Raw genomic sequence first — 22,818 nt, forward strand, 5'->3', positions numbered from 1 at the left:
GTAGGTTTGCGAATGTTTAAGGGGCTCTCCTCCCAAGCATGTAGGGCATGTAGCAGAAAGCATGAAGGTGGTTGTCTGAAAATTTAACAAGTAGGTGTTGCTGGCAGCATGGACCGATTGGAGGTGGGAGTCAACACCTTGGTACGGTGAATGAGAGATGTCCGGTTGGGAGAGGACAGTACGTGAAGGGCCTTGAAAGCGAAGACAAGCAACTTCTGTTTGATGCAATAGAGAAGGGGGAGCCGGGTTAAATGGAGGCGGGGCTGAGGGCGGGGCGCACGTGGATCGGCCGCTGTTGTGATGACATCGGGCACTGGCGTCTCAGCTGTTCTCTTAGGTCGCGCTGTGGCTGTGAACTCACCCGGCGGGATCCGGCTGTGAGCCGGCCTGGCTGGTGCGCGGGACCTCAGCTCCTTCCCCCCGGCTGCGGCGCCGGGCGCTCTTCCCGCAGGGTGAGACGCTCCCGGTCCCAGGGGTCCCTGCCTGGGCCACCCAGGGCATGGGTGGGTGGGTGGGGGTGCTGCTCGCTGCTCCACGGTGATCGCTCGCTGCGCGGCGGGTTTTGCGGGCTGGTTACAGCCGCAGGTGGGCTGGGGCAAGGGGGCACCGCGGGCCCGAATGGGAGCCGGGGCTCGGGCGGGGGCTGGGGACCGCATGGGGAAGGCAGCGCGGTGGTGGGGGCCGGTTCTTCGCCAAAGGGCGGGGATTCTGGGCCAAAGGGGGGCGATTCGGGGGGCGGACCACGGGCCGAAGGGCGGGGGCGGGGTTCACATGTGGCACCAGGAAAGGGATGAACAAAATACCTGAAAGGAGGATAGGTGTGTTACTGCCTCAGTTTCCATAGATCCAGGTTTTTTAGGTCTACTTCTGAGTCCTCAGCTTGCCTAATCCCTATGGTATAACACAGCCCCAGTGCATGAAATGCAGCCACCTCTGGGTTGGGGCAGCTGGTAATAGTCATGCAGCAAGGTTGCCCAGGGATTGCTTGCCAAGTACTGAAATATAACTGCCTCTGGGGTTGGGTGCAGCAGCTGGTTGACAGCCATATAGTAACAATGTGCAGCAATCGCTCGTCCAGTGCCGAAACGCAGCCATCTCTGGGGTGGGACTCATCAAATGTTTAAATGTATAACAACGTTTTTGCAAAAAAATTTAATTGCATTTTTTCACTTAGAACAAACTCAGGTTTTGGGTCAAAGGGGGTGGAGGCATGGAAGAGAGTGATTTTAAAAGTGTCAGAACAATATTGTGAAACCAGGAAATTCCTACAGTCTTGACAATCTTTCCTGAAAAACCCTTGCATTCCAAAAATAGTCACTTTTCTACAGACAATCCTTCCTTTGGAAAAGATTTTCAACCATGTCGAGAAATCACTCCCAGGTCAGTGTCTCTCTGAGCGTGGGGTGCACTCATTTGCCCTCCCCTTCCCCTGGGGATGTGTATGAAGCACTCGTTAGAGGGGTACAGAGGAGGTATAAATAAAGATGATTAGGTCTTGATGAATACACATGTGGAGGGTGTGGGGGGAGAGAGATATGACTGATTGTATTGTCCTGAAGCAGTGCACAGCTTCCAAAGATTTGATGAATGCTTCTCTGGGGGAAGCAGTGAAACTGACTACACAGAGTGCTGTCAAAAGAAAAGGAGGGCTTGTGGCACCTTAGAGACTAACCAATTTATCTGAGCATAAGATTTCGTGAGCTACAGCTCACTTCATCGGATGCATTCAGTTGCAAATACAGTGGGGAGATTTATATACACACAGAACATGAAACAATGGGTGTTCCCATACACACTGTAAGGAAAGTGATCACTTAAGATGAGCTATTACCAGAAAAAAAAGCAGGGGGGGGGGAGAAAACCTTTTGTAGTGATAATCAAAGTGAGCCATTTTCAGAAGTTAACAAGAACATCTGAGGAACAGTGGGGGGGGGAGAATAAACATGGGGAAATAGTTTCACTTTGTGTAATGGCACACCCACGCTCAGTCTTTATTCAAGCCTAAATTAATTGTATCCAGTTTGCAAATTAATTCCAATTCAGCAGTCTCTCCTTGGAGTCTGTTTCTGAAGTTTATTGTTGTTGAAGAATTGCCACTTTTAGGTCTGAGTTCGAGTGACCAGAGAGATTGAAGTGTTCTCCGACTGCTTTTTGATGTTATAATTCTTGACGTCTGATTTGTGTCCATTTATTCTTTTACGTAGAGACTGTCCAGTTTGGCCAATGTACATGGCAGAGGGGCATTGCTTGCACATGATGGCATATATCACATTGGTAGATGTGCAGGTGAATGAGCCTCTGATAGTGTGGCTGATGTGATTAGGCCCTATGATGGTGTCCCCTGAATAGATATGTGGACACAGTTGGCAACGGGCTTTGTTGCAAGGATAGGATCCTGGGTTAGTGGTTCTGTTGTGTGGTGTGTGGTTGCTGGTGAGTATTTGCTTCAGGTTGGGGGGCTGTCTGTACGCAAGGACTGGCCTGTCTCCCAAGATCTGTGAAAACGATGGGTCATCCTTCAGGATAGGTTGTAGATCCTTGATGATGCGTTGGAGAGGTTTTAGTTGGGGGCTGAAGGTGATGGCGTCCAGGATTCCCAGGATTATGGATTTTCGGTAGTAGATAGAATACCCCTGGTCGGGGCTCTAGGGGTGTGTCAGTGTAGATTTGTTCCTGTGCTTCTTTAGGGAGTTTCTTGAGCAGATGGTGTAGTTTCTTTTGGTAATCCTCAGTGGGGTCAGAGGGTAATGGCCTGTAGAATGTGGTGTCAGAGAGTTGTCTAGCAGCCTCTCGTTCATATTCTGACCTATTCATGATGACGACAGCACCTCCTTTGTCAGCCTTTTTGATTATGTCAGAGTTGTTCCTGAGGCTGCGGATGGCGTTGTGTTCGGTACGGCTGAGGTTGTGGAGCAAGTGATGCTGCTTTTCCACAATTTCAGCCCATGCGCGTCGGCGGAAGCACTCTATGTAGAAGTCCAGTCTGTTGTTTCGACCTGCAGGAGGAGTCCACACAGAATCCTTCTTTTTGTAGTGTTGGTAGGAAGCTTTCTATGGGTTAGTGTGTGGTAAGAATTCCCTGGGAATGGTGGGTAGAACTAGACATTAACTAGGGTGTCTTGATAACTTTTTCCCTTAATTTTGAAATGCAACTTTTCTCCTTTGTTCTCACTGGACTGAGCCTATTTTCTTGGAAAAAAACAATGTGGCCAGATGCCGCTGCCCCATTCTGGGAGTGTGAGGTGCCCATCTCCCACCTAAGCCCCCAAGTGAGCCATGGACCAGGGAAGATTGGCATTCAGCTGCCGATCTTGCATGTGAGGCCTGATCCTCCCAGCATGGCTACCAGATTGGGTCCCATTCAAACAGCTGTCCAATGAAAGAGGTGGTGGTGCCCACCTTATAACTTCTAGCCCAGTGGTTAAAGCCCTGAGCTGGAATATGGGGAACCCAAGTTCAGTCCCACCTCCCTACCAGGAAGTATTTGAACTGTGTGTCTCCCACCACTCAGATGGGCATGTTAATCACTGTGACGGGGTCCCCAGACTATGGGACTGCTGAGCCCTCTGTCCCACCAACCTGAGCTTCCCCTCACACCGTGATGCTGATGAGAAGCTACAAACCTCTAGCAGGTGCTGCCCTTACTCTGCCATCCACCGGCAGGGACTCACCCAACCGAGTTACACGAATGCTTTTGCGAGCAACTCATGAACCAACAATAGAGAGGCTCCAGCTGATTCCTCCAGTTCCTCAGCCTTGCACCGCAGAACTTTACCATCTTGCACAGAAGCCTGGCCAGTGTCAGTTCATTTCACCCAGTCCGTCCCCCCTTGATGTGGAGAGGACATACACTAGCCTTTGTAAACTGACCTGAGATTTCCCAAGCACTTCAACCAAAACACACTGTTTTAGGTAAAATATAAAAGAGATTTATTAGCTACAGAAAGATTATTTTAAGGGATTATAAGTAGCAAGTGTAGAGATCAAAGTTGGTTTCTCAAGAAATAAAAATAAATTTGCAGTCTGAGTTCTACAAACTAAATAGGATTTCAGTCAAGCAGTGTCTCACCCTGACAGATGGTACAAGCAGGCTACCGATCCTCACTACACAGGCTGGAATTGCTGTCCAGCCCGGGACCCTCTTCCCCCATTCAAAGTCTTTGCTCTTCAAATGTTCCTCCAGGTGTCAAGTTGTTTGGGGGATGTGGGGGTGGGGGGGAAGGAAGAAAAGCCAAGTATTAGGATCCTTCAGCCTCTCCTGTTATAGGTGTTCCACTTGGGATAAATAATGAGAGTGATGGAAACAGAGGGGTTGGATCCGGGGTCTCCCCCTGCTCAGGTGGGTGCCCCAACCATTGGACTACAGAGACATTCTCTTTCTCTCTCTGTCCCAGGGACTGTTCCATGGTAGATAAACACTTAAATGGATACTGGCCAGAAAGTGAGAATACTCTGGGGTCCTGTGGTCAGGGAGCCCATCTGAGGGGCGGGAGCTCCTGGGGCCAGTCCCCCAGCTCCAGTCGCTCCTTCATTATTTACCCACCATGAGCCAGCTGACATAGGGGAGACTGAAGAATCCCACCTTCAGTCTGTACCATAGCTCAGTGGTTACAGCACCCACCTAGAAACTGAGTAACCCCAGTTTAAATCCTTTCTCCTCCTGTAGCAAAGATGGGGGCATTGAACCTGGGTCTCCCACGTCCCAGGCAAGTGTGCTGTCACTGGCTTAAAGTTATGAGGTGGCCAGCAGCACCAAAACACCCCCCGTCCCGCCCTCCACCCACAGGTTGTGTGCAGCGCAGCAGGGGCCTAACTCGTTCCCAGAAGAAATGCCTCAGGCGGTGGGTTCCCATTCGTGGATTGCTAAGCAGAGATGGGGGCCCCCCAGCAATGCAGACGTAGGCACTTATCTTTGTGAGAGGGGCGGGGCTTAGGACACAACCCTGTTGTTCGCATCTCCCATTGGCTAGTTTAGATGGCTCCCCACCTACCATGCCGGCTCTTGTGGATGGCATTGTAAGGTATCTGTCTGTCTCCGTTCATTGTATAGGGAGACTAGGTGCCTAAGTCAGGCTTTGTGGGTCATAGTATTGTTCTTGTGATGTTCTAGGCACCTAAAGATGACGTGCAGTGACGCCCAGAGTTGCAACATCTAAGTCCCTTCATGGATGCCACCCCTAGTCATTGAAATTAGAAGCTCACAGAAAACAAAGTCACAGCCCTGGCCAAGAGTGGGGTGTCTCCCTTTAGATCCCATCTTTGTGCTGCGGGGAAGGAGGGGGGAGGAGGTTCCAGGGGACATAGAATTAAGAGGCCATCGGACTGGGTGGACAGGATGATGACAAGATCATAGATGCTTGGGTGTGTGAGGCTAGACAGGCTGATTTCAGGGTCCCCACTGGGATATACCCCCCGTCTCTCAGGGACACAGTTTGAGCTGGCTTTCCATCCCCAGCCAGAGCCAAGGGCGCATTCTCTCCCCAGGGACGGAGCCCGGCGGGAAAGTGAAGATCGGGGCCTCATCTCCAGCATTAATAAATGTCACCTGCCCCTGTTCACAGTCCAGACAAACCCGGATCCTGCTGGGGGCCCGGCTCAGGTCTAGGGGGGTCATAGGGGAGGTGAGAGCCTGGTACTGGCCCTGCCTCTGATCCACAGCCCAGATCCCCTCCTCAGGGCTAAGGCTGATCCCTCCCTTCCTCCTCACAGACTCTCTGGCCACCCCCACAGCCCAGAGTAGCCCCACCCCCACCTCTACCTCCCAGTAATGTCTCCCTGAGGTGAACCCCTCACAGCCCAGCACACAGCGCTCAATGTCAAATCTCTCAGGATTCTTGTGGTGGGGCAGATCCTGCCATGTGTCTGCCCATCTCACACTTTTCCGATCCTTAGACAGGACAAGTTGTGGATGAGCCGTGTCTGGATCCAGCGTCACATTTGCTAGGGGGAGAGAGAATCAGAGCGTTAGGGGCACAGCTCCGCCCTGCGGGAGTGTCTCATCATATCAGTGACAGAATCTGTCCCCGCTGGAGTGTGAACCAGGAAATCTCCTTCCTCCAGGATTTACCCAGTTCTGAATGGGGAGCAGCTCTGAGATCTCAGCATTCACTCCTGAGTTTCACTCCCCAGTCAGAGACAGGTCAGTGACAGAGCATAAAGATTTACTGACCCAGTCCTGAGACAGAATCTTTCCCCTCGTGCACCCATCTATCCCCAGAGTGGGGATTAGAGACCCTGGAATCACAGGGAAGCCCTAGGAGATTTCCCCTCACATCATTCACATGGTCACAACTATCTTTTCTCTGATGTACCCTCCCTCCCTTGTATGTAAAGTCCTGGAGCTTGGACGTCTCTTGTTGACACCAGCCTGACGCCTGCTCCATCCTGCCACAGGTCGGAGATCTGTCGATAGTGACATGATTCCATAGATTCCCTAATTAAAACTCTGTAACTAGTCATCAGGGCCAGACAAAGAGAATTATCATTCTAGATTTTATTTCTAACAGACAGATTTTTATTTATGAGCAAGGAGCTTCTACAAGAGAAGAGAGTTGGGGTGGAGGGGCTGATATAAATGAATGAATGGAGAACGTGGATGAGATGGTTAAAAACAGCAGAAAGTTGGGATCTGATGGAGAGAACAGAAAGGGGAGATCACTATGAATGGAGAAAAGAAGCACAAGCTGAACACTGATCACAGGGACTCCTTGGTTTGAACTCGTGTGTCTGGTCAGGGCTCTTGTTCCTCTACCTGACACTAGGGCGGGGATCCTAAGAAACAGTAAGTGCTCAGGTTTCAGAGTAGCAGCCGTGTTAGTCTGTATCCGTAAAAAGAAAAGGAGGACTTGTGGCACCTTAGAGACTAACAAATTTATTAGAGCATAAGCTTTTGTGAGCTAGAGCTCCGATGCATCCGATGAAGTGAGCTGTAGCTCACAAAAGCTTATGCTCTAATAAATTTGTTCATCTCTAAGGTGCCACAAGTCCTCCTTTTCTTTTTAGTAAGTGCTCAGTCACTTGGAGCAGGGACGTTTCCAGAGTTATGGGAGCAATGTGTAAGCAGGACATGTGAGGATGGTCCATTCCTCTCCCTCCTTTGAACCTCAGCACCCTCCCTTCTTCCACCTGGGAAATATTATAGTTTTCTCCTTGTTTATTTGCACAGCGAAAGGGAGCAGGATCCCTCATTGACTAAATATGATTTTTAATTACCTGCATCACCCAGGGATCTCCTCCACTCTGGAAGCAAACACATAGATAGGGATGAGAATTAAGCCAGACAAATGCAGTATCAATAGGATTCATTATCATAGAAAAGGCTGTATCAGTGACAGACACGAATAATAATAATAAAAAAAACACCCTTACCTAGCTCTGTTCGAAGTTTACCTAAATAATAAACAAAAAAAAATGCCACACTCAAGACACATGTACAGTCCTGGCTTCCTACCCGTTACCGACGTAACAAGTTATGCAATTAGTATTGGTTGTGTCACTTATGATTTTCAAGTTGACATTGTCACAGTTATTGAAAAATCTTTCGTAACATAACATTGGTTCTGCCAGGAGAAAAACTGAACTTACTGATAGTGTTGAGATGTTTCCCTAAAAAAAGAAAACATAAGTACAATTATTAAGAGACATTTTCAGTGACTCCAGATTTCAAAGGATCTTTTCATTATGAGTCCTCAAGTAATAATAATGTTGCCCCTCCACCAAGCTGTTGCAGCTCTCCAGGGACTTGCATGTTGGGTTCCCAGTGGAAGAGAAATCAGTGACACAGGGTCTGGGTACCTTCTTAGTGTAATTTGATTATTTACATACATAGACCTGACCTAGAACACAGATGGTCACAAACAGCACACAGGCAATCAAAAACCCCATAAGGCAGGGATTTTCATAGGAGCCGAGGGGAGTTAAGAGCCAAAGCATATTGAATTCCAATGGGAGTTGGGAACCTAACTACCTCAGGCCCCACGGAAAATCTAGTTAAACTAGTGCAAACCTAGTTTTAGGCTTATCTTAAGATGAATAGGAACAGTTTTAAACTAAACTGAAGTAAGGTCTTCTTAAATTCATATGTGTCCACATAGGAGCTTGCTCTGGCTTAAAAAAAATCCATTTAAATTCACATCTTAAGCTGGTGTAACTTTCTCATGTAGAAAAGTCTAAACTGTCTGTTCTAAGGAGAAATCTCATTCTGATTACACAGCATTTTCCCCTTTGGAGCTTTACCTTTTAATTTGAACAGAAAAAGAGTAAGGCCGACGAACACCAACAAAATCACCAAAGTCACACTCCAACCCACCATCCAGGGAGATGCTCTTGGGAAAAAAGAATCTGAAACACAAAGCCCACCATTAGTTTGAAAACAGTAATAACCAAAAGTACACTTGTATTGTAGGAAAATGCGTCACATCAGGATTTGCGTCAAATATGTGTGGAAAAATTTGCTCCCTGCAATATAAAAACTGGCAGAAACCAATTTTAAAAAGAGGTTCTGGTCACACTCTTTTGGTAGTACTGAATGATGTATTAAATACTAAATACCACCCTACACCTCATCCCCTCCTCTCTCTCTCTCTCTCTAGGTGGAGCTAGTCACATCACTTGTTGTTAAACACATTTCCCATTATAGGGTCTTCTTTTCCTTTGCTCATTACTTTGCCGAACTTTACCATTTGGGGAGAAAATTTCCATGCTGGGTGTCTGCCTCAGGCTGAACTTTTCTTTTTGAAAAGTTTCAGCCAAAATGGTTCCACTATTTCTGAGAATGGGGTTAGGGAACACCACATTGTTCTGATCCTTAAAAAAAGAAAAATCAGTGTGTGTGCACACATGGGTATGTGTGTGAATAATTACCTATATAATTAGTAGTGGGCTTGTTTATATTTTAATTCTGCTTCCCTTACACACGTTCTTAATTTTGTTGACTAACCGGGGCTTCTGACCCCATCACCCAACCCAGGAGCCAATTCAGGGAAAAGTGATTCCTTCTTTTTATGAAATTACTACTACAGTTAAAACATGTAGGAAGAGAAATCATAATTACTCATCAAATTTCCCAACAGAAAACTTACACGTAAGTAAAATTTAAACTTTTGTAACACCGGGGAATTTCAGAGTAAAAGAAAATCTGAGGCTTTACGAGTGGAAATCAATAATTAAGGGAGAACAGATAAATATCCAAATACTCTTCACTTCAGCACAGGAATTCCTGGCATAGGAACTGATCCACTAAATGGGGGCATAGGAACTGATCCAAATCTTATTGATGTCTTTAACGGGCTTTGGATCACGCCCACAGGGTTTTGTTGTTATGGCAACCCCTTTCCCTGTGAAGTTTGCTAAAGGGTGAGAAATCAAACTTCATATTAAAACGTGGACCTTTTAGTGAGTGACACACTCAAATGATTGTTCCCGGGGCTCCAGACTTTCATGGCCCTGCCTTGCTTCTGACCTGCCATGAGCAGAGACTCAACAAATCTCCTCTGTGTTGAAGAGATCACAGCATATCACTTCTCCCTCTGCATATTCACTGGGGCAAGAAGCCTAGTCCTTGATCCATCAATCCACTAGGAAGCAGAAAGTCCAACCAATCAGTAGGGCCCCCAATATATCTTACCACTGCCCTGTGGTGACTGGATGAGAATGAAAATCTAATGTGACTTTAAATATCCATTTCATGTAATATGGGACTACAAACACTAATCAACCTGTTCGAATCACAATAACATACATATATAGTGTTACTGCAGGGCACTTCCATTCATTAACATGTTTGGATTTCTTTTACATTTAACCTTAACCCTGAATCTACTGGGTTTAAAATGCTTGTTTTGGGGAGAACTACAATATCCCTGGAATGCATTTTACCCTAAAGTGTGCTCTCCACCTAAACTTTATCTTAACGTAGCTTTTTGTGAGGGAATATTTTAACTTGTGTATTATTTAACCATCTGATTTCTTCCTGTTGGATATTACAGCGTGGGGTTTTGGTGGTCACTGACCTGATATATAAAATGTTATTGATTCTTTTTCTCGGTTCAGGTGGGTGTTCCTTATGGCACAGGACAAATTCTTGTTTGAATTTTCTGTTATAACGATAGAATTTTTTATTTCAAAGAGACCATGTTGCTCTTCAGATTTGGTTTCAGTTGATGAAGATAAAGGCTGCCCTTTGAGATTTCTCCACAGCGCCTCGGGCTCTGGGTACCATCCGGCCGACTGACACACCACTTGGATCCCTCCATCCTGGTGACCCTCAACAGAGATGCGAGGTGCAGAGCCTGAAGCTAAAATGAATCCATGTTAAATCAGATAAATATACAGCCCAGCATATAAAAGTTTACATTTTCAACAAAAGGATTGAATACACTTTCTTTATGGCTGATATTCATGGAAACATGTCTTCAACGGGACTTGAGCACTTGTTAAACCTTTGCTTAACTGTGCTGCAGTCCTGGGGTCTCCGAGGTGGAAGCGAAAGCCTTACAGAATGTTGGAGCGTGTTATCAGTGATGTGAAGGGAGCAAGGAATTCAAGAGATTTTCCCCTTGAGTTCTGATTTTATAATGTTGGAGGCATATTTGTTATGCTTATGACCTCTGGGTGGCCAATGTGAGGTAGCTATTTGCTCTGAGACGATTTAATGGTGCTCCGGGGAGTTGTGGCGTACGTGAAGGAGTTTCTCAAGATGGCAGCTCGGTTAGTTGTCACTGTGAACATGTACCAGAATAAAAGATCCCCTTTTTTAGTTCTAATCTCTTTTGGGTCTCCATGTCCACTGAAGGCAGGAGAAGGAATGGGCTTAATCTGCAGCAAGGGAGATTGAGGTTCGATATTAGGAAAAGCTTTCTAACTGGAAGGATAGTTAAACTCCAGAACAGACTTCCAAGGTCGACTGTTGAATCTCCGTCATTGGAGGGGTTTTTTAGACCAGGCTGGACAAACCCCTGTCAGGGACGGTCTAGAGTTACTTGGTCCTGTGTCAGCATAAGGGGGCTGGACTTGAGGACTTCTCAAGACCCCTTCCAGCCCTACAAAGGCGATGAGGATAAAATGAAAACAACAGGCACCAAGTTCTACACATTGCGTGAGTAAGTGAAAACCTCTTTTTTTTAATTGTAAAGAAAAAATGGCTGCATGTGGAAAAAATGAAAGAGCATAATGTATTCCAGGAGGACTGGATTCAGTACTCAGAGACAGACTCTCTCCGTACTTCATCACAAATGATACAGATGATGATAACAAGAAACACGCCATTTTACTGAGCGTTTGTGGAGCAAAAACCTATAAACAAATCCTTTCGAGGCCTTTTAAATTATTATGGTAATTTTTTTCCCAACTTGACATCTATATTGGCTCCATTACACAAACTGTTATAGAATGGAAGAAATTCCAGTGGGGTCAAAAAATAGCTTTTGCAGAAGCAAGGAAATTACTAAAGTCATAAGACTGGCCATACTGGATCAGACCAATAGTCCATTTAGTTCAGTAAGCTGTCTTCCAACAGTGGCCAGTGCCAGGTGCTTCAGAGAGAATGCACAGAATAGGTGATCATCAAGTGATAAATCCCCTGTCACCCATTCCCAGATTCTGGCAAACAGAGGCTAGGAACACTTCAGAGCATGGTTTTACATCCCTGCCCATCCAGGCTAATAGCCATTGATGGACCGATCCTCCATGAACTCATCTACTTCTTTTCTGAACCCTGTTATAGTCTTGGCCTTTACAACATCCTCTGGCAAAGAGTTCCACGGGTTGACTGTGTGTTGTGTGAAGAAATATTTCCTTTTGTTTGTTTTAAACTGCTGCCTATTAATTTCATTTGGTGACCCCTAGTTCTTGTGTTATGAGAAGGAGTAAATAACTCTCCCTTATTTACTTTCTCTACACCTGTCATGATTATATAGACCTCTATCATATCTCCCCTTAGTCGTCTCTTTTCCAAGCTGAAAAGTCCCAGTCTTATTAATCTCTCCTCATACAGAAGCCGTTCCATACCCCTAATCATTTTGGTTGCCCTTTTCTGAATCTTTTCCAAGTCCAATGTATCTTTTTTGAGATGGGGCAACCACATCTGCATGCAGTATTCAAGATGTGGGCGTACCAGGGATTTATATACAGGCAATATGATATTTTCTGCCTTATTATCTTTCCCTTTCCTAATGATTCCCAACATTCTGTTAGGTTTTTTGACTGCTGCTGCACATCAAGTGGATATTTTCAGAGAACTATCCGCCATGACTCCAAGCTCTCTTTCTTGAGTGGTAACAGGTAATTTAGACCCCATCATTTTATATGTATAGTTAGGATTTAGTTCATTATGATAGTCAGAAAGGACTAGTATTGTCTGGTGACACGTCACCATATGAGGTGGGTGCGGTACTAGCCCACCAAATGCCAGCTGAATCTGAGCGTCCCATCAGTTATGTACCAAGGTCACCAGCTTCAGCAGAAAAAAAATACTATTCCCAACTAAAATGAGAAGGGCTAGCTGTGGTTTGTGGGGTAAAGAAGTTCCACTCTTACCTATATGCCAGGCATTTTTTTATACACTCAGACCATTAACCTCTGAAAGGTCTGTATGGTGAGAGCAAACCTGTACCCCAATGGCATCTGCCAGAATCCAGAGATGGACTCGCTTATCAGCTTATGACTATGAGTTTGAGTATAAACCTGGGAAAGCATTCACTAATGTGGATGTTCTGAGTAGATACTGAATAGCCTGGCCAAAGTACCTCAGCCTACAGAAACCCTCCTGCTTATTGCACTGCTGTTCACTTCTGTAATTGATGCAGCGCAGATAAGAAAGACAGAGAGGGACTGTAGTGGGGTGGCTGCCCCACTCCTATGCTAGATGGGGCTTCAGCAGGCCAGAGAGGCTGCGCAGGTGGGCGGCCAATCAGAGAAGGCCAATCAGAGAACTTTAAAAGTTTTGCTTTCAGAGAGTCATAGATTGTAATGCCAGACAGGACCACTGTGATCATCTGGTCTGACGTTCTACCTAACACAGGCCATAGGGCTTCCATTAATTCATTCTGTTTGCCAGAAGCTGGGAATGGGCGACAGGGGATGGATCACTTGATAATTGCCTGTTCTGTTCATTCTCTCTGGGGGCCCCTGGCACTGGCCACTGTCAGAAGACAGGACACTGGGCTAGATGGACCTTTGGTCTGACCCAGTAGGGCAATTCTTGTGTGTTTAAGTCCATACGCTGGGATTCAGCTAGAGCACATTTGATAACCACAGGTACTGGAGCGGGGGCAGTGTGTCTTGATGCCAATGGAACCGTCACTAAACAAAGATTTTTTTTTAATTATTTTAATGCAATTGAGGTGAGGAAATGTGCTCTCTTCACTACTGTCCCAGCCGAGACCAATTGCAGATCAGCTGATACCTGCAGCAAAGAGTGGCATATTTTGGGAGCAAACTCATCTTTAGGCCTGCCAGAAGCCTGTTGTGGATTTTCAGAGTTTGTTCTGATAACGTTTAACAGCATAAGCAGAACTGCATATGTGTAGTAATCATGTTTGTGAGGAGAAAAAAAGATAAAAGTAACAAAGCAAAAAAAGAGTGGTTTGAAGTAACCCTAAACCTGTACTGACAGAGGAGGAGAGAACATGGAAATGGGAGACTAATTGTCAAGGCTAATTCCCACTCTGGCACTTCGAGTGCAGAGGGTGGGGGCCCGCAATGACTCTAAAAATTAATACTTGCCACTCCAGGCTTGTACTATTTCAAAGATTACAACATTTCTCTGACCTTGGATTGGTAGATGCTGCCACCACCAAGTGCAGAACCCCTTTGAGAGCCCAGGAAGGCGCACTTGGGAATTCCTTCCTGTAGGGTACCCTTAAGCCCTTTCTCACACACACACACCTGCCCCCGGGAACAGCTGAGAAAGAAAAAAATAAAAAATCAGCTGTTGCCATCAGCTAATTAAAAAAAGTGCACAAACCTCTTAAGACACAAAAATCCAATCCTGTTCTTAAAAAAGGTAAATTTTATTTTAAAAAAAGAGAAAACACATCTGGGAACTCAGGCTATTGCTAGATTTTAAAAGAGCAACTACAAGGATTAAGCACCAAGAATAGCTTTCTTGAGGTCCAGCTTAAAGGTTACAAGCAAAACAAAAGCACCTGGGGTTGGCACAGGGGAATCCACAAGCCATAAAGAAATAAAAGGGATAAACCTAATCACGTCTTCCTAGACATTTCCTGCTCTACTTACGTATCTGGGGTTTCAAATGAGTAGTTTCTAGGTATGATACTGATTTTCATGCCTGGCCCAAGCTTCTTACAGCATAGCTGCTGCCCTGTCCGCCTCTCCCTGGGAGAGCAACGACAGACAGACAAAAGGGGAGTCTCTTCTCCATATTAAAAAGTTCTAGCCTTCCCATTGCCTCTTTTGTCCAGCTGCCCATTCACTTCCTTTTACCTACGCATAGCAGTGAGACTCTTTAACCCTTTACAGGTAGAGCAATTAGAGAACAGCTACTAAAAGGGATTTTATAGCGATTGGCTGACTGGGTGTCCATAAAAGGGAGCTACCGCCCCCCCACACCCCATTTATCACACTGATACATACATATAATATAACCAAGTTATAAATAAGCTTGGTTAATAAAGGGAGGTTGAAGCTGTATTGTCCATTGTTGGAGGTGACTGACGGGATCATCCCAATTAGCTTCCAGCCTGTGAATAATTGATTGCTACTTGCTGAGTGTTTTGCCTTAAAGATTTGTTAGACCCACCTGCTGAGTAAGTGAATCTCAATCCAACAACATGAACTGTTTAACTGAAAATGTTTTAGTATGAACAGATAAATTTAAGGATAATGACATAGAAAAATCTTGCCTCTCTCTCTGGCCCAATGACTTTTCTACTATTTATAAATATTTAAATAGTCATTGGGCCAGAGAGAGAAAAAGAGACTGTAGTCCAGTGGTTGGGGTACAGCCATGGGAGGTGGGAAAACCCCAGTCCAGACCCCCTCTTCCAATGGTTTGTCCAGATTGGATAAATAATCAAAGATTAATTAGAGCAGGAGGACTAGCCCTTGGGTCTCCCACCTACCAGGTGGGTACCCTAACCACTGGACTACAGAGAGTCTCTCTCTCGCGCCTAATGACTATTTAATTTAATGATTGCTTTGAGGATCTCAGGGGCACCTAAATTTTGGACTGAAGTGGGGAGTTAGGTGCCCAAGTGCTTTTTTTTTGGGTCTGGGTCTAAGAGCCATCTAAAAAGAGACAGACACATGTTACTAACCTGCTACCTTCAATTCCAATACAGCTTCTTCATGAAAGACACCATCTTGAACAAAACAGCGGTACTGTCCTTCATCAGAAAGTCTGATATTGACAATTCCCAAGGCAACGTTCCCATCCACAATGCCAGCTTTCAAAAGCTCTGTCCTTCCATGATATTCTGGCATCTGCTGCCCATACTCATCCTTCCCATGCTGATACAGGTGCACAAACGAAGTGAACTCAGATCGGAACCATCTCACTTCCATGTTCTCAGCGCTCATCTTGGGGGACAAGTGACAGGGTAAAATAATGTCCTCACCCATGATGGCTGTGACAGGGTGATCAGGTCCAATCACTGTGAACCGGGCTGTAAAACGCACCAGGGCACAGAAAAGATAAAATAAATATATTAAATATTCTGTGCATCTATTGCAGTGCTCTGTCATTGAATAGGATGTGTCCTGAATTTATATATATGAATTTTACAACAAACAATGCATTTGGATAACCATAATTTGTATATCCATAATTTATATGAGTTTAAATCAGTGGTTCTTAACCTGGGGTGCACACACCCCCTGGGGGTGTGAGATGCCCTTTCTGGGGGTGCAAGACATGCCAGATTTTTTTAGAAGGTAAATTATCGAAAACACAAATTAGGCACAGGCACGTAAGTACAACTACTTTGTTTCATCACCTATGTATTTATTAACGATCACTGTAATATACAAACAGAAAATCTATTTTCAAGTTTTTAAGCTAATGGTAGTGAAATTATCTCGCTACAAAATACAGTGTACCGCCACGTTGGGGGGTGTTTCTTGACGCATGCACAGATGATGATGTGGCAGCTTTGTTTGAATTCAGTTAGCCGCTGTTAGCGCGCCGGTTACAGTTTACTTCCACAGCAAAACTCCAACATCTCTGGGTCGTACTTGTGGATTTGTGTGTGCCCACTGTACTATTTGTGGTGAGTAATAACATAAAACTACTTTACATATATTTAATATGCATTTAAAAGTGTATAGGCCCCCCATCTCCATTGATATATTTTTTCATTTCAGTAACCCTTGCCATGTTGAAGAAACGCAAACGGAATGACGACTATGTTCGTTACGGGTTCATTTGTACAACAGAGAAGGATGGAAATCAACGACCGCAATGTGTACTGTGCGGCTCGTTATTTTCAAATGCCAATCTCAAACCATCGAAGCTGTCTGAACATTTCAACAAACAGCATGGTGGTGAAGCTGCTGGACATGACATTGACACCCCGAAGTCTACAAGGGCACGATTTGATCATAGCGGAACCTTGAGGACGTTTGGGTTTGTGTCACTTGAGAAGCCCTTGTTACAAGCATCGTATCAAGTTGCATATTTGCGTGCCAAGGAAAAGAAGCACCCTACAGTAGCTGAGGAATTAGTGAAATGTTGTGCGTCGGGAATGACAAAAATAGTATTGGGACGAGATGCACGAAAGAAGCTTCAGCAGGTGCCCTTGTCAAATGACGTGATCCGTTCTAGAATTCATGTGATGAGCCAGGATATCTTGCAGCAAGTTCTAGAAGATATCAAAGCCAGTCCTCTTAAAGTGAGTATTCAGCTTGATGAGTCAACTGGCGTTGATGGCTGCAGTCAGCTGTTGGTGTTTGAGCAGTACGTGAAGGAGAAAGATCTTAGACGAATTCTTGTACTGTGAACCATTGCAATTAACTACGAAAGGAATCGATGTGTTCAGTCTCATCGAAGACTTCTTTTTGAAGCATAAGATAATGTTTGAAGTGTGTGCATCAATTTGCACCGATGGTGCCTCTGCCATGCTAGGAAAAAATTCAGGATTTGTTGCCTACGTAAAGAAAGAAGTACCTCGTATCATGATCACACATTGTATGTTGCACCGTCATGCCCTTGCCGCAAAGACTTTGCCTACAGAATTGAAGGATACTTTGTCTACTGCGGTGAGCGCAGTAAACTTCATCAGAGGACGTGCTCTAAATCATCGCCTCTTCCATGCTTTTTGCGAAGAAATTGGGGCCGAGCACACTGTCCTTTTCCATACAGAAGTGAGGTGGCTTTCCCGTGGCAGAATGCTTACTCGTATTTTTGAAATGTGCGAAGAAATAAGTCTCTTTTAATCAAAGCAGAAATTTAGTTGATGACTTTGAAAATAGAGAGTTTATCCTTTGCCTAGTGTACATGGCAGATGTATTCACACACCTAAATGAACTCAACACATCTATGCAAGGAACTGGGATGAACACGGTAATGACCAGAGAGAAGTCATCTGCTTTTATTCAGAAACTTCCAGTTTGGATAAAGCCTGTTGAGAAGAAATTTCACTAACTTTCCTTTTCTTGAAGAAACAGTTGTTTTGGAAAATGAAGGAATGACCATCGCAACTGAAGTGACAAAGCATTTGCAACAGCTGAGTGACTCTTTCTAAGGATATTTTTCCACGGGAGATCTTGATGTGGCAAAGAAATGGATACTGGATCCATTTCTCTTTAACCTGGATTCCATCAACGCTAGTGATTTCATGAAAGATGATCTCATTGAATTACGAGCCAATGGTCGAATCCGAATAGAGTTTGAGACAATGAAGCTTGAGAATTTCTGATGTGCTAAACTAGCACCATTTCCACAACTGGCAAAGACAGCGCTGGAGATCCTTGTGCCATTTGTGACTACATACATGTGTGTGTGTGTGTGTGTGTGTGTGTGTGTGTGTGTGTGTGTGTGTGTGTGTGTGTGTGTGAGAGAGAGAGAGAGGATTTTCATCACTCTTACACATCAAAACAAAGGCCAGAAACCACCTAAATGTGAGTGATGACATGCGTGTGGCTACTTCAAAAAACGTTCCTCGTTTCTTGAACATCATTGAACAAAAGCAACAGCAGAAGAGTCACTGAGCCGGTAAACTTTAAAATGAAAAGTGTGTAATTTTTCATGTATTCTTAAGTTTACTGCGAAATTAAAATAAATATAATTATCTCTCTTTCATTCTATAGTTATGACATATCTAGATTTAAAGAACTGACCTACTTCAACGACTTTTGATAAGGGGTGCGAGAACATATTTTGAGAACCAAAGGGGTGCAGGCTGCAGTAAAAGTTAAGAACCACTGGTTTAAATGGAAGCTGAAATATGTTTTGCCATTACCCTTACAAGCGGCTCCTGACAGATTTAACTTGCATAGCATTAGCAAACATTTCAAATCACTGCTTTCTGTTGGAGATTGTTTTAAAGTTTTTTGACTGTTCTAAAAATATTTAAACTAATTTAAAGAACATTATTAGGGTACCATTCAGGAAATAATTTTTCTTCAGGAAGGGAGCAAAAACACATGTTTAATTTTAAGGAGATGCTTAAATGCTTTACTGAGTTAAAGCCTTAGGTTGCCAAATAAAGCACTGAATATGTTAGGAACCGACAGATTTAATGTTGCTGCTTTATTTCTCTCCACTTGTGTGTACGATGCAGTCTTCAGTTACGTGAGCTTACTAGCCTTGCCCCAGAACCCCCGCTTCATTCAGAGCCTGTTCAACTGGCATCCATGGAGAGGAAGAGGAGAAGGTTTCCTACAGCCAACCACTTGCTTGACTTGCTGCTCACAGGGCGTACTTTGCACTTGAGCTCTGTGAACTCAGCTGGGGTGTTTGAGCTAATACTTTCCCTCCTCTCTCTGTTTTTCATTTTAAGTATCCTCACACCTTCTTGTCAACGGTCTAAATGGGCCACCTTGATTATCACGACAAAAGTTGTTTTTTCTCCTGCTGATAATAGGCCCTCTTAATTAATTAGCCTCTTACAGTTTGTATGGCAACTTCCACCTTCTCTGTGTGTGTGTGTGTCTATATGCACGTGTGTGTGTGTGTGTGTGTGTGTGTGTGTATATATATATATATATATAAAAATCTTCTTACAGTATGTTCCATTCTATGCATCCGATGAAGTGAGCTGTAGCCCACAAATTATTTATGGTCTAATAAATTTGTTAGTCTCTAAGGTGGCACAAGTACTCCTGTTCTTTCTTCATCCACCCAAGGAGAAGTATGTGCAGGAGGCCTTGTCCCATCGCTTGGAAAGCTGGAAGAGGGAAACAATGTAGCTGACATGAAGATCCCCAGGGGTTATCTCCTGGGTCCACCCTGACAGACACTTTGAATGGGCAGATCTTTATAACGCTGTCACTCTTAGGATTAAGAGGGTAACTCATTTGTGTATATGTTCACTTCTTTTAACCTGTATATAATTTCTTTTTCTTAGCTAATAAGCCTTTTGATAGCTTATTACAGGATTGGCTTCAGGCATTGTCTTTGGCGTAAGATCTAGGGTACCAATTCATCTGGGGTAAGTGACTGGTCTCTTGGGACTGGAAGCAAACAGTGCATGATTTATGGTGTAAGTGACCTTTTATCACTAAGTCCAGTTTGTCTGGATGACAAGATAGGCTGGAGAGTCTGAGGGGACTGTCTGTGACTCCATGGTAAGACTGGTATAGTGACCCAGGAGTTTACATTTGTTACTGGCTTGGTGAAATCTAATTACAGACCACACCGCCAGCTTGGGGCGTCTGCCTTGTTTGACAGTCTGCCCTGAGGAAGGCACTCATGGCCGTGAGTCACTCCAGAAGCATGACAGTGGCTGAAGAGTTATTAATCCTGAAGTCAGGGGGAGACATTTTAATGTTACCTCATTTCAACCTCATCAGCTAGTCAAATTTTGGAGCCTCAGGGATGTTCCTGTGGGATGTACGCCAGATCTACACTACAGAGTTAGGCCGATTCAGGGCAGCTTAGGCTAACTTAACTATGGAAGTGCTACACTTACATTTTGCGCCTTCTGACATAACTACCCCGCTAGACTGACTTAATAACTCCACCTCCCCAAGCGGCATAGAGTCAAGGTTGACGTAGTTGGGTCAACGCGGTGTCAGTGTGGACACTGCATTGCCTACATTGACTGTTTCCAGCTCTCAGGAGCCTTCTTACAATGCCCTACACTGACAGTCCAGTCGATACAAGCACTCCTGGTGAGGACGCTCACCGCCGATACAAGGAGCAAAGCGTAGACACGCACAAGTATGCCGATGTACGATAGGTCGATGTCATTTCGTAGTGTAGACATGCCTCAACAAATTGGCATAGCCTGGTATTCTCTTTGATGCAATCTCGTTTATTGAAAGGGAATGTACCAAGTCCTGCTTTTCCAAGTGCAGGAGGAACCAAGAATACATGGAACAGTTTCGTAGCTTACACTCCCAACCTTCCCTAACCAACAGACCCAGAAGTTCTCTCTCTCGAGCTTTTCCCAGGGTCGCACTGTGCTCACAGGCTCCTGCTTGGCTTCCTTGCTTGCTTGTCTCCACCTCTCTCTCCTTGTCTGTTCTCAGTTCTGTGTGTTCGTGCTCTCACACCCACATTTGGTCAAAATACCCAGAGGATTCCTCCCTGCCCATGTCCTTTCACCCTTCACATCATTGGTGCTAGTCTCTGGGCAGACTCTATTAAGCCTTGTTTTAGGTGTGGCCCTTTTTATTGCCTCTTACAACTGTCTTAAGTGAAAGGGTGCATTCACACGTCAGTTTGAATAAGATTTTAACTCAACCCATAACAAAGTTTCACCCAGCTCATAACAATTGTTATTTATATTTTCTTGGTGTTGATACACTTGGGGATTTGTGCTAATTTTTGTTCACTTTGGAATAAACTAGTGAAACAGAGAAATTTTATCAATCAAAACAAATAAATCAATACTCTAAGAAGCAGCAGAAGCCATGGACATTCCTACCTGATTCCAGCTTGTGAACATAAAACGTAATGAAGAAAACGATAAAATGGGGTAGAAGGGTTCTGGCTCTGGAGCTGTGGCAGATTGAGAGATCTTTCATCTCACTGTTACTTGATCCAGATGACAAGAGAAAAGAGAGAAAACAAACAGTGTATTGAATGTAACATAGTTGCAATGATTTAAGACAAAAATGATAGCATAATCCTAACCAGCAAACCATAACCTTGTTTTAGACACTTTATTTGACCCCTTTATACAAGATTTGGTGCCACTACAGGACCTTGGTTGTAACAATGATCTATACGGTCCCAGTTCACGTCAATAACGTCACAACAGGTTAGACCAGTGGTGGGCAACCTGCGGGCCACACGTGGCCTGTCAGGCTAATCCACTGGTGGGCTGCCAGTTTGTTTACATTTGCACGGCCGCCTGCACCTCCCAGTGGCCGCAGTTAAAAAATGTTTAAACAAAATGATGTTTTCATTAGAAAATGAATTTAAAAAAAACATTAAAAATGAATTTTCCTATGATTGGAATGTTTCTAATTTTTCAATGAAATGATGCTAAATGAGAATATATAGTTCAAATTGATTCCAAAAAGAAATTCTAATCAAATTGATCAAAACAATTTATTGACCCCTCCCTTATTCTTGCTAAAAGAAGAGTAACAATGATTGTAAAAAAAATCTGTTTCAATAATATTTGATTAAAAATGAAAAAGTCTATAAAATATTAAACAAAACAAAAGTGAATTATTGTTGTAAATGTGTTTTAAAATTATTTTTTTACTACCTTTAGTCCTATAGATTTCCTCAGGAAATCTCCCCTCCACACCCTTCACACAGTAGGAGATGATCTGTCAACCGCTGTGTAAATATGCCTCTTTCTAAATTATGTCATGAAGCCCTTATTCAGCAGCACACTTGAGCTCATGGTCTGCTTTAGGCACATGCTTAATCCCCCTCACTTCAGAAGAACAGGATGCAAGTTTCTGTCTTGACTGATTGTGGAAATACTTTCAAGGGAAAAAAGGAAAATGATCAGAAACAACAGGATTCAGCGCCACAGGCAGAGGTAGAAACGGGCACGTTAAGAGGCAGAAGGACAGAACAGCCGGGAGTGTGGCACAGTGAAGCTCGTCCGGTATTCTCAGTACAGGAAGTTACTTGTTACAAATCTCCCTGGGACGTCACTGAGAACAAGGTCGGGCCCAGGGTTCTTGAATGAAACGTACCCGCAAAAGAAACAAATTTCGAACCCAACCTGCCGCGCAAATCCCGAGTTACGCCGCTAGGACAAGAGTCTGAAAGGCATCGGAGTGTCAATCGTTGTGAACCTACTTGTACTGTAGTGTTTCCACAACGTGTAAATCAAATTACACAGGGTTATTTAATCGTTGTGTTAGTAACAATCTGGCCAGGCAATGAGCAGTCCACATGAGGGGATACAAGCAATCATTTTGAAGCGAAATTAACCTACCTGATTGGTCCTTCTGGAGAAATTGTACAATCTCCAGGGTGGGATCAGACTCCGTGGGGTTTGTTGCGATGATTTCCACTGTCGGTGACTCTTTCAGTCGATCCCATTGCAGGGCTGATTCCCTGGCTACCAAATCGCTGCAGTTTCCCCAGCTTTTCCTCGCCCTTCGGGGGAGAAATCTCTGGGCTCCGAGCAGAGCCCGGGGCTTCCCTCTGGCAGCACTGCCCGAAATTGAAAGCGAAAGTCAAGTCACCCAGGCGGTCAGGTGACGAGATTAACATTTTCTCTTAAA

General features: G+C 44.5%; 1 protein-coding gene across 5 annotated transcripts; it reads right to left on the bottom strand.

Moving 5' to 3' along the window:
• Positions 1–3,917: 3,917 nt before the first annotated feature.
• Positions 3,918–22,617, bottom strand: LOC140898058 (butyrophilin subfamily 1 member A1-like). 5 transcript variants are annotated; one of them, XM_073311500.1, is made up of 9 exons: positions 22,527–22,617; positions 21,048–21,157; positions 15,276–15,623; positions 10,011–10,295; positions 8,236–8,340; positions 7,585–7,605; positions 7,369–7,389; positions 7,213–7,239; positions 3,918–5,940 (listed from the first exon to the last, which is right to left on the bottom strand). In XM_073311500.1, the coding sequence occupies exons 2-9, from the start codon at positions 21,145–21,147 to the stop codon at positions 5,420–5,422; spliced, it is 1,428 nt and encodes a 475-aa protein (XP_073167601.1). In that variant the 5' UTR covers positions 21,148–21,157; positions 22,527–22,617; the 3' UTR covers positions 3,918–5,419. The 5 variants fall into 5 exon arrangements, with proteins under 5 accessions (XP_073167601.1, XP_073167602.1, XP_073167603.1 ...); XM_073311501.1 differs by having other exon boundaries at positions 21,048–21,151; positions 22,527–22,613; XM_073311502.1 differs by lacking the exon at positions 22,527–22,617 and adding an exon at positions 19,181–19,343 and having other exon boundaries at positions 21,048–21,128.
• Positions 22,618–22,818: the final 201 nt, after the last annotated feature.

The sequence above is a fragment of the Lepidochelys kempii genome, chromosome 14 (assembly GCF_965140265.1).
Source record: "Lepidochelys kempii isolate rLepKem1 chromosome 14, rLepKem1.hap2, whole genome shotgun sequence".
In the NCBI taxonomy this organism is placed as follows: Eukaryota; Metazoa; Chordata; order Testudines; family Cheloniidae; genus Lepidochelys; species Lepidochelys kempii.

Coding starts and splice junctions, on each gene's coding strand:
- LOC140898058 (XM_073311500.1), bottom strand. CDS start 21,147: ATGAAAGATCTCTCAATCTGCCACAGCTCCAGAGCCAGAACCCTTCTA. Junction 7,240..7,368: donor TAAACTTCGAACAGAGCTAG/GTAAGGGTGTTT, acceptor GTTTGCTTCCAG/AGTGGAGGAGATCCCTGGGT. Junction 5,941..7,212: donor GAGATCCCTGGGTGATGCAG/GTAATTAAAAAT, acceptor CTCTCCCCCTAG/CAAATGTGACGCTGGATCCA.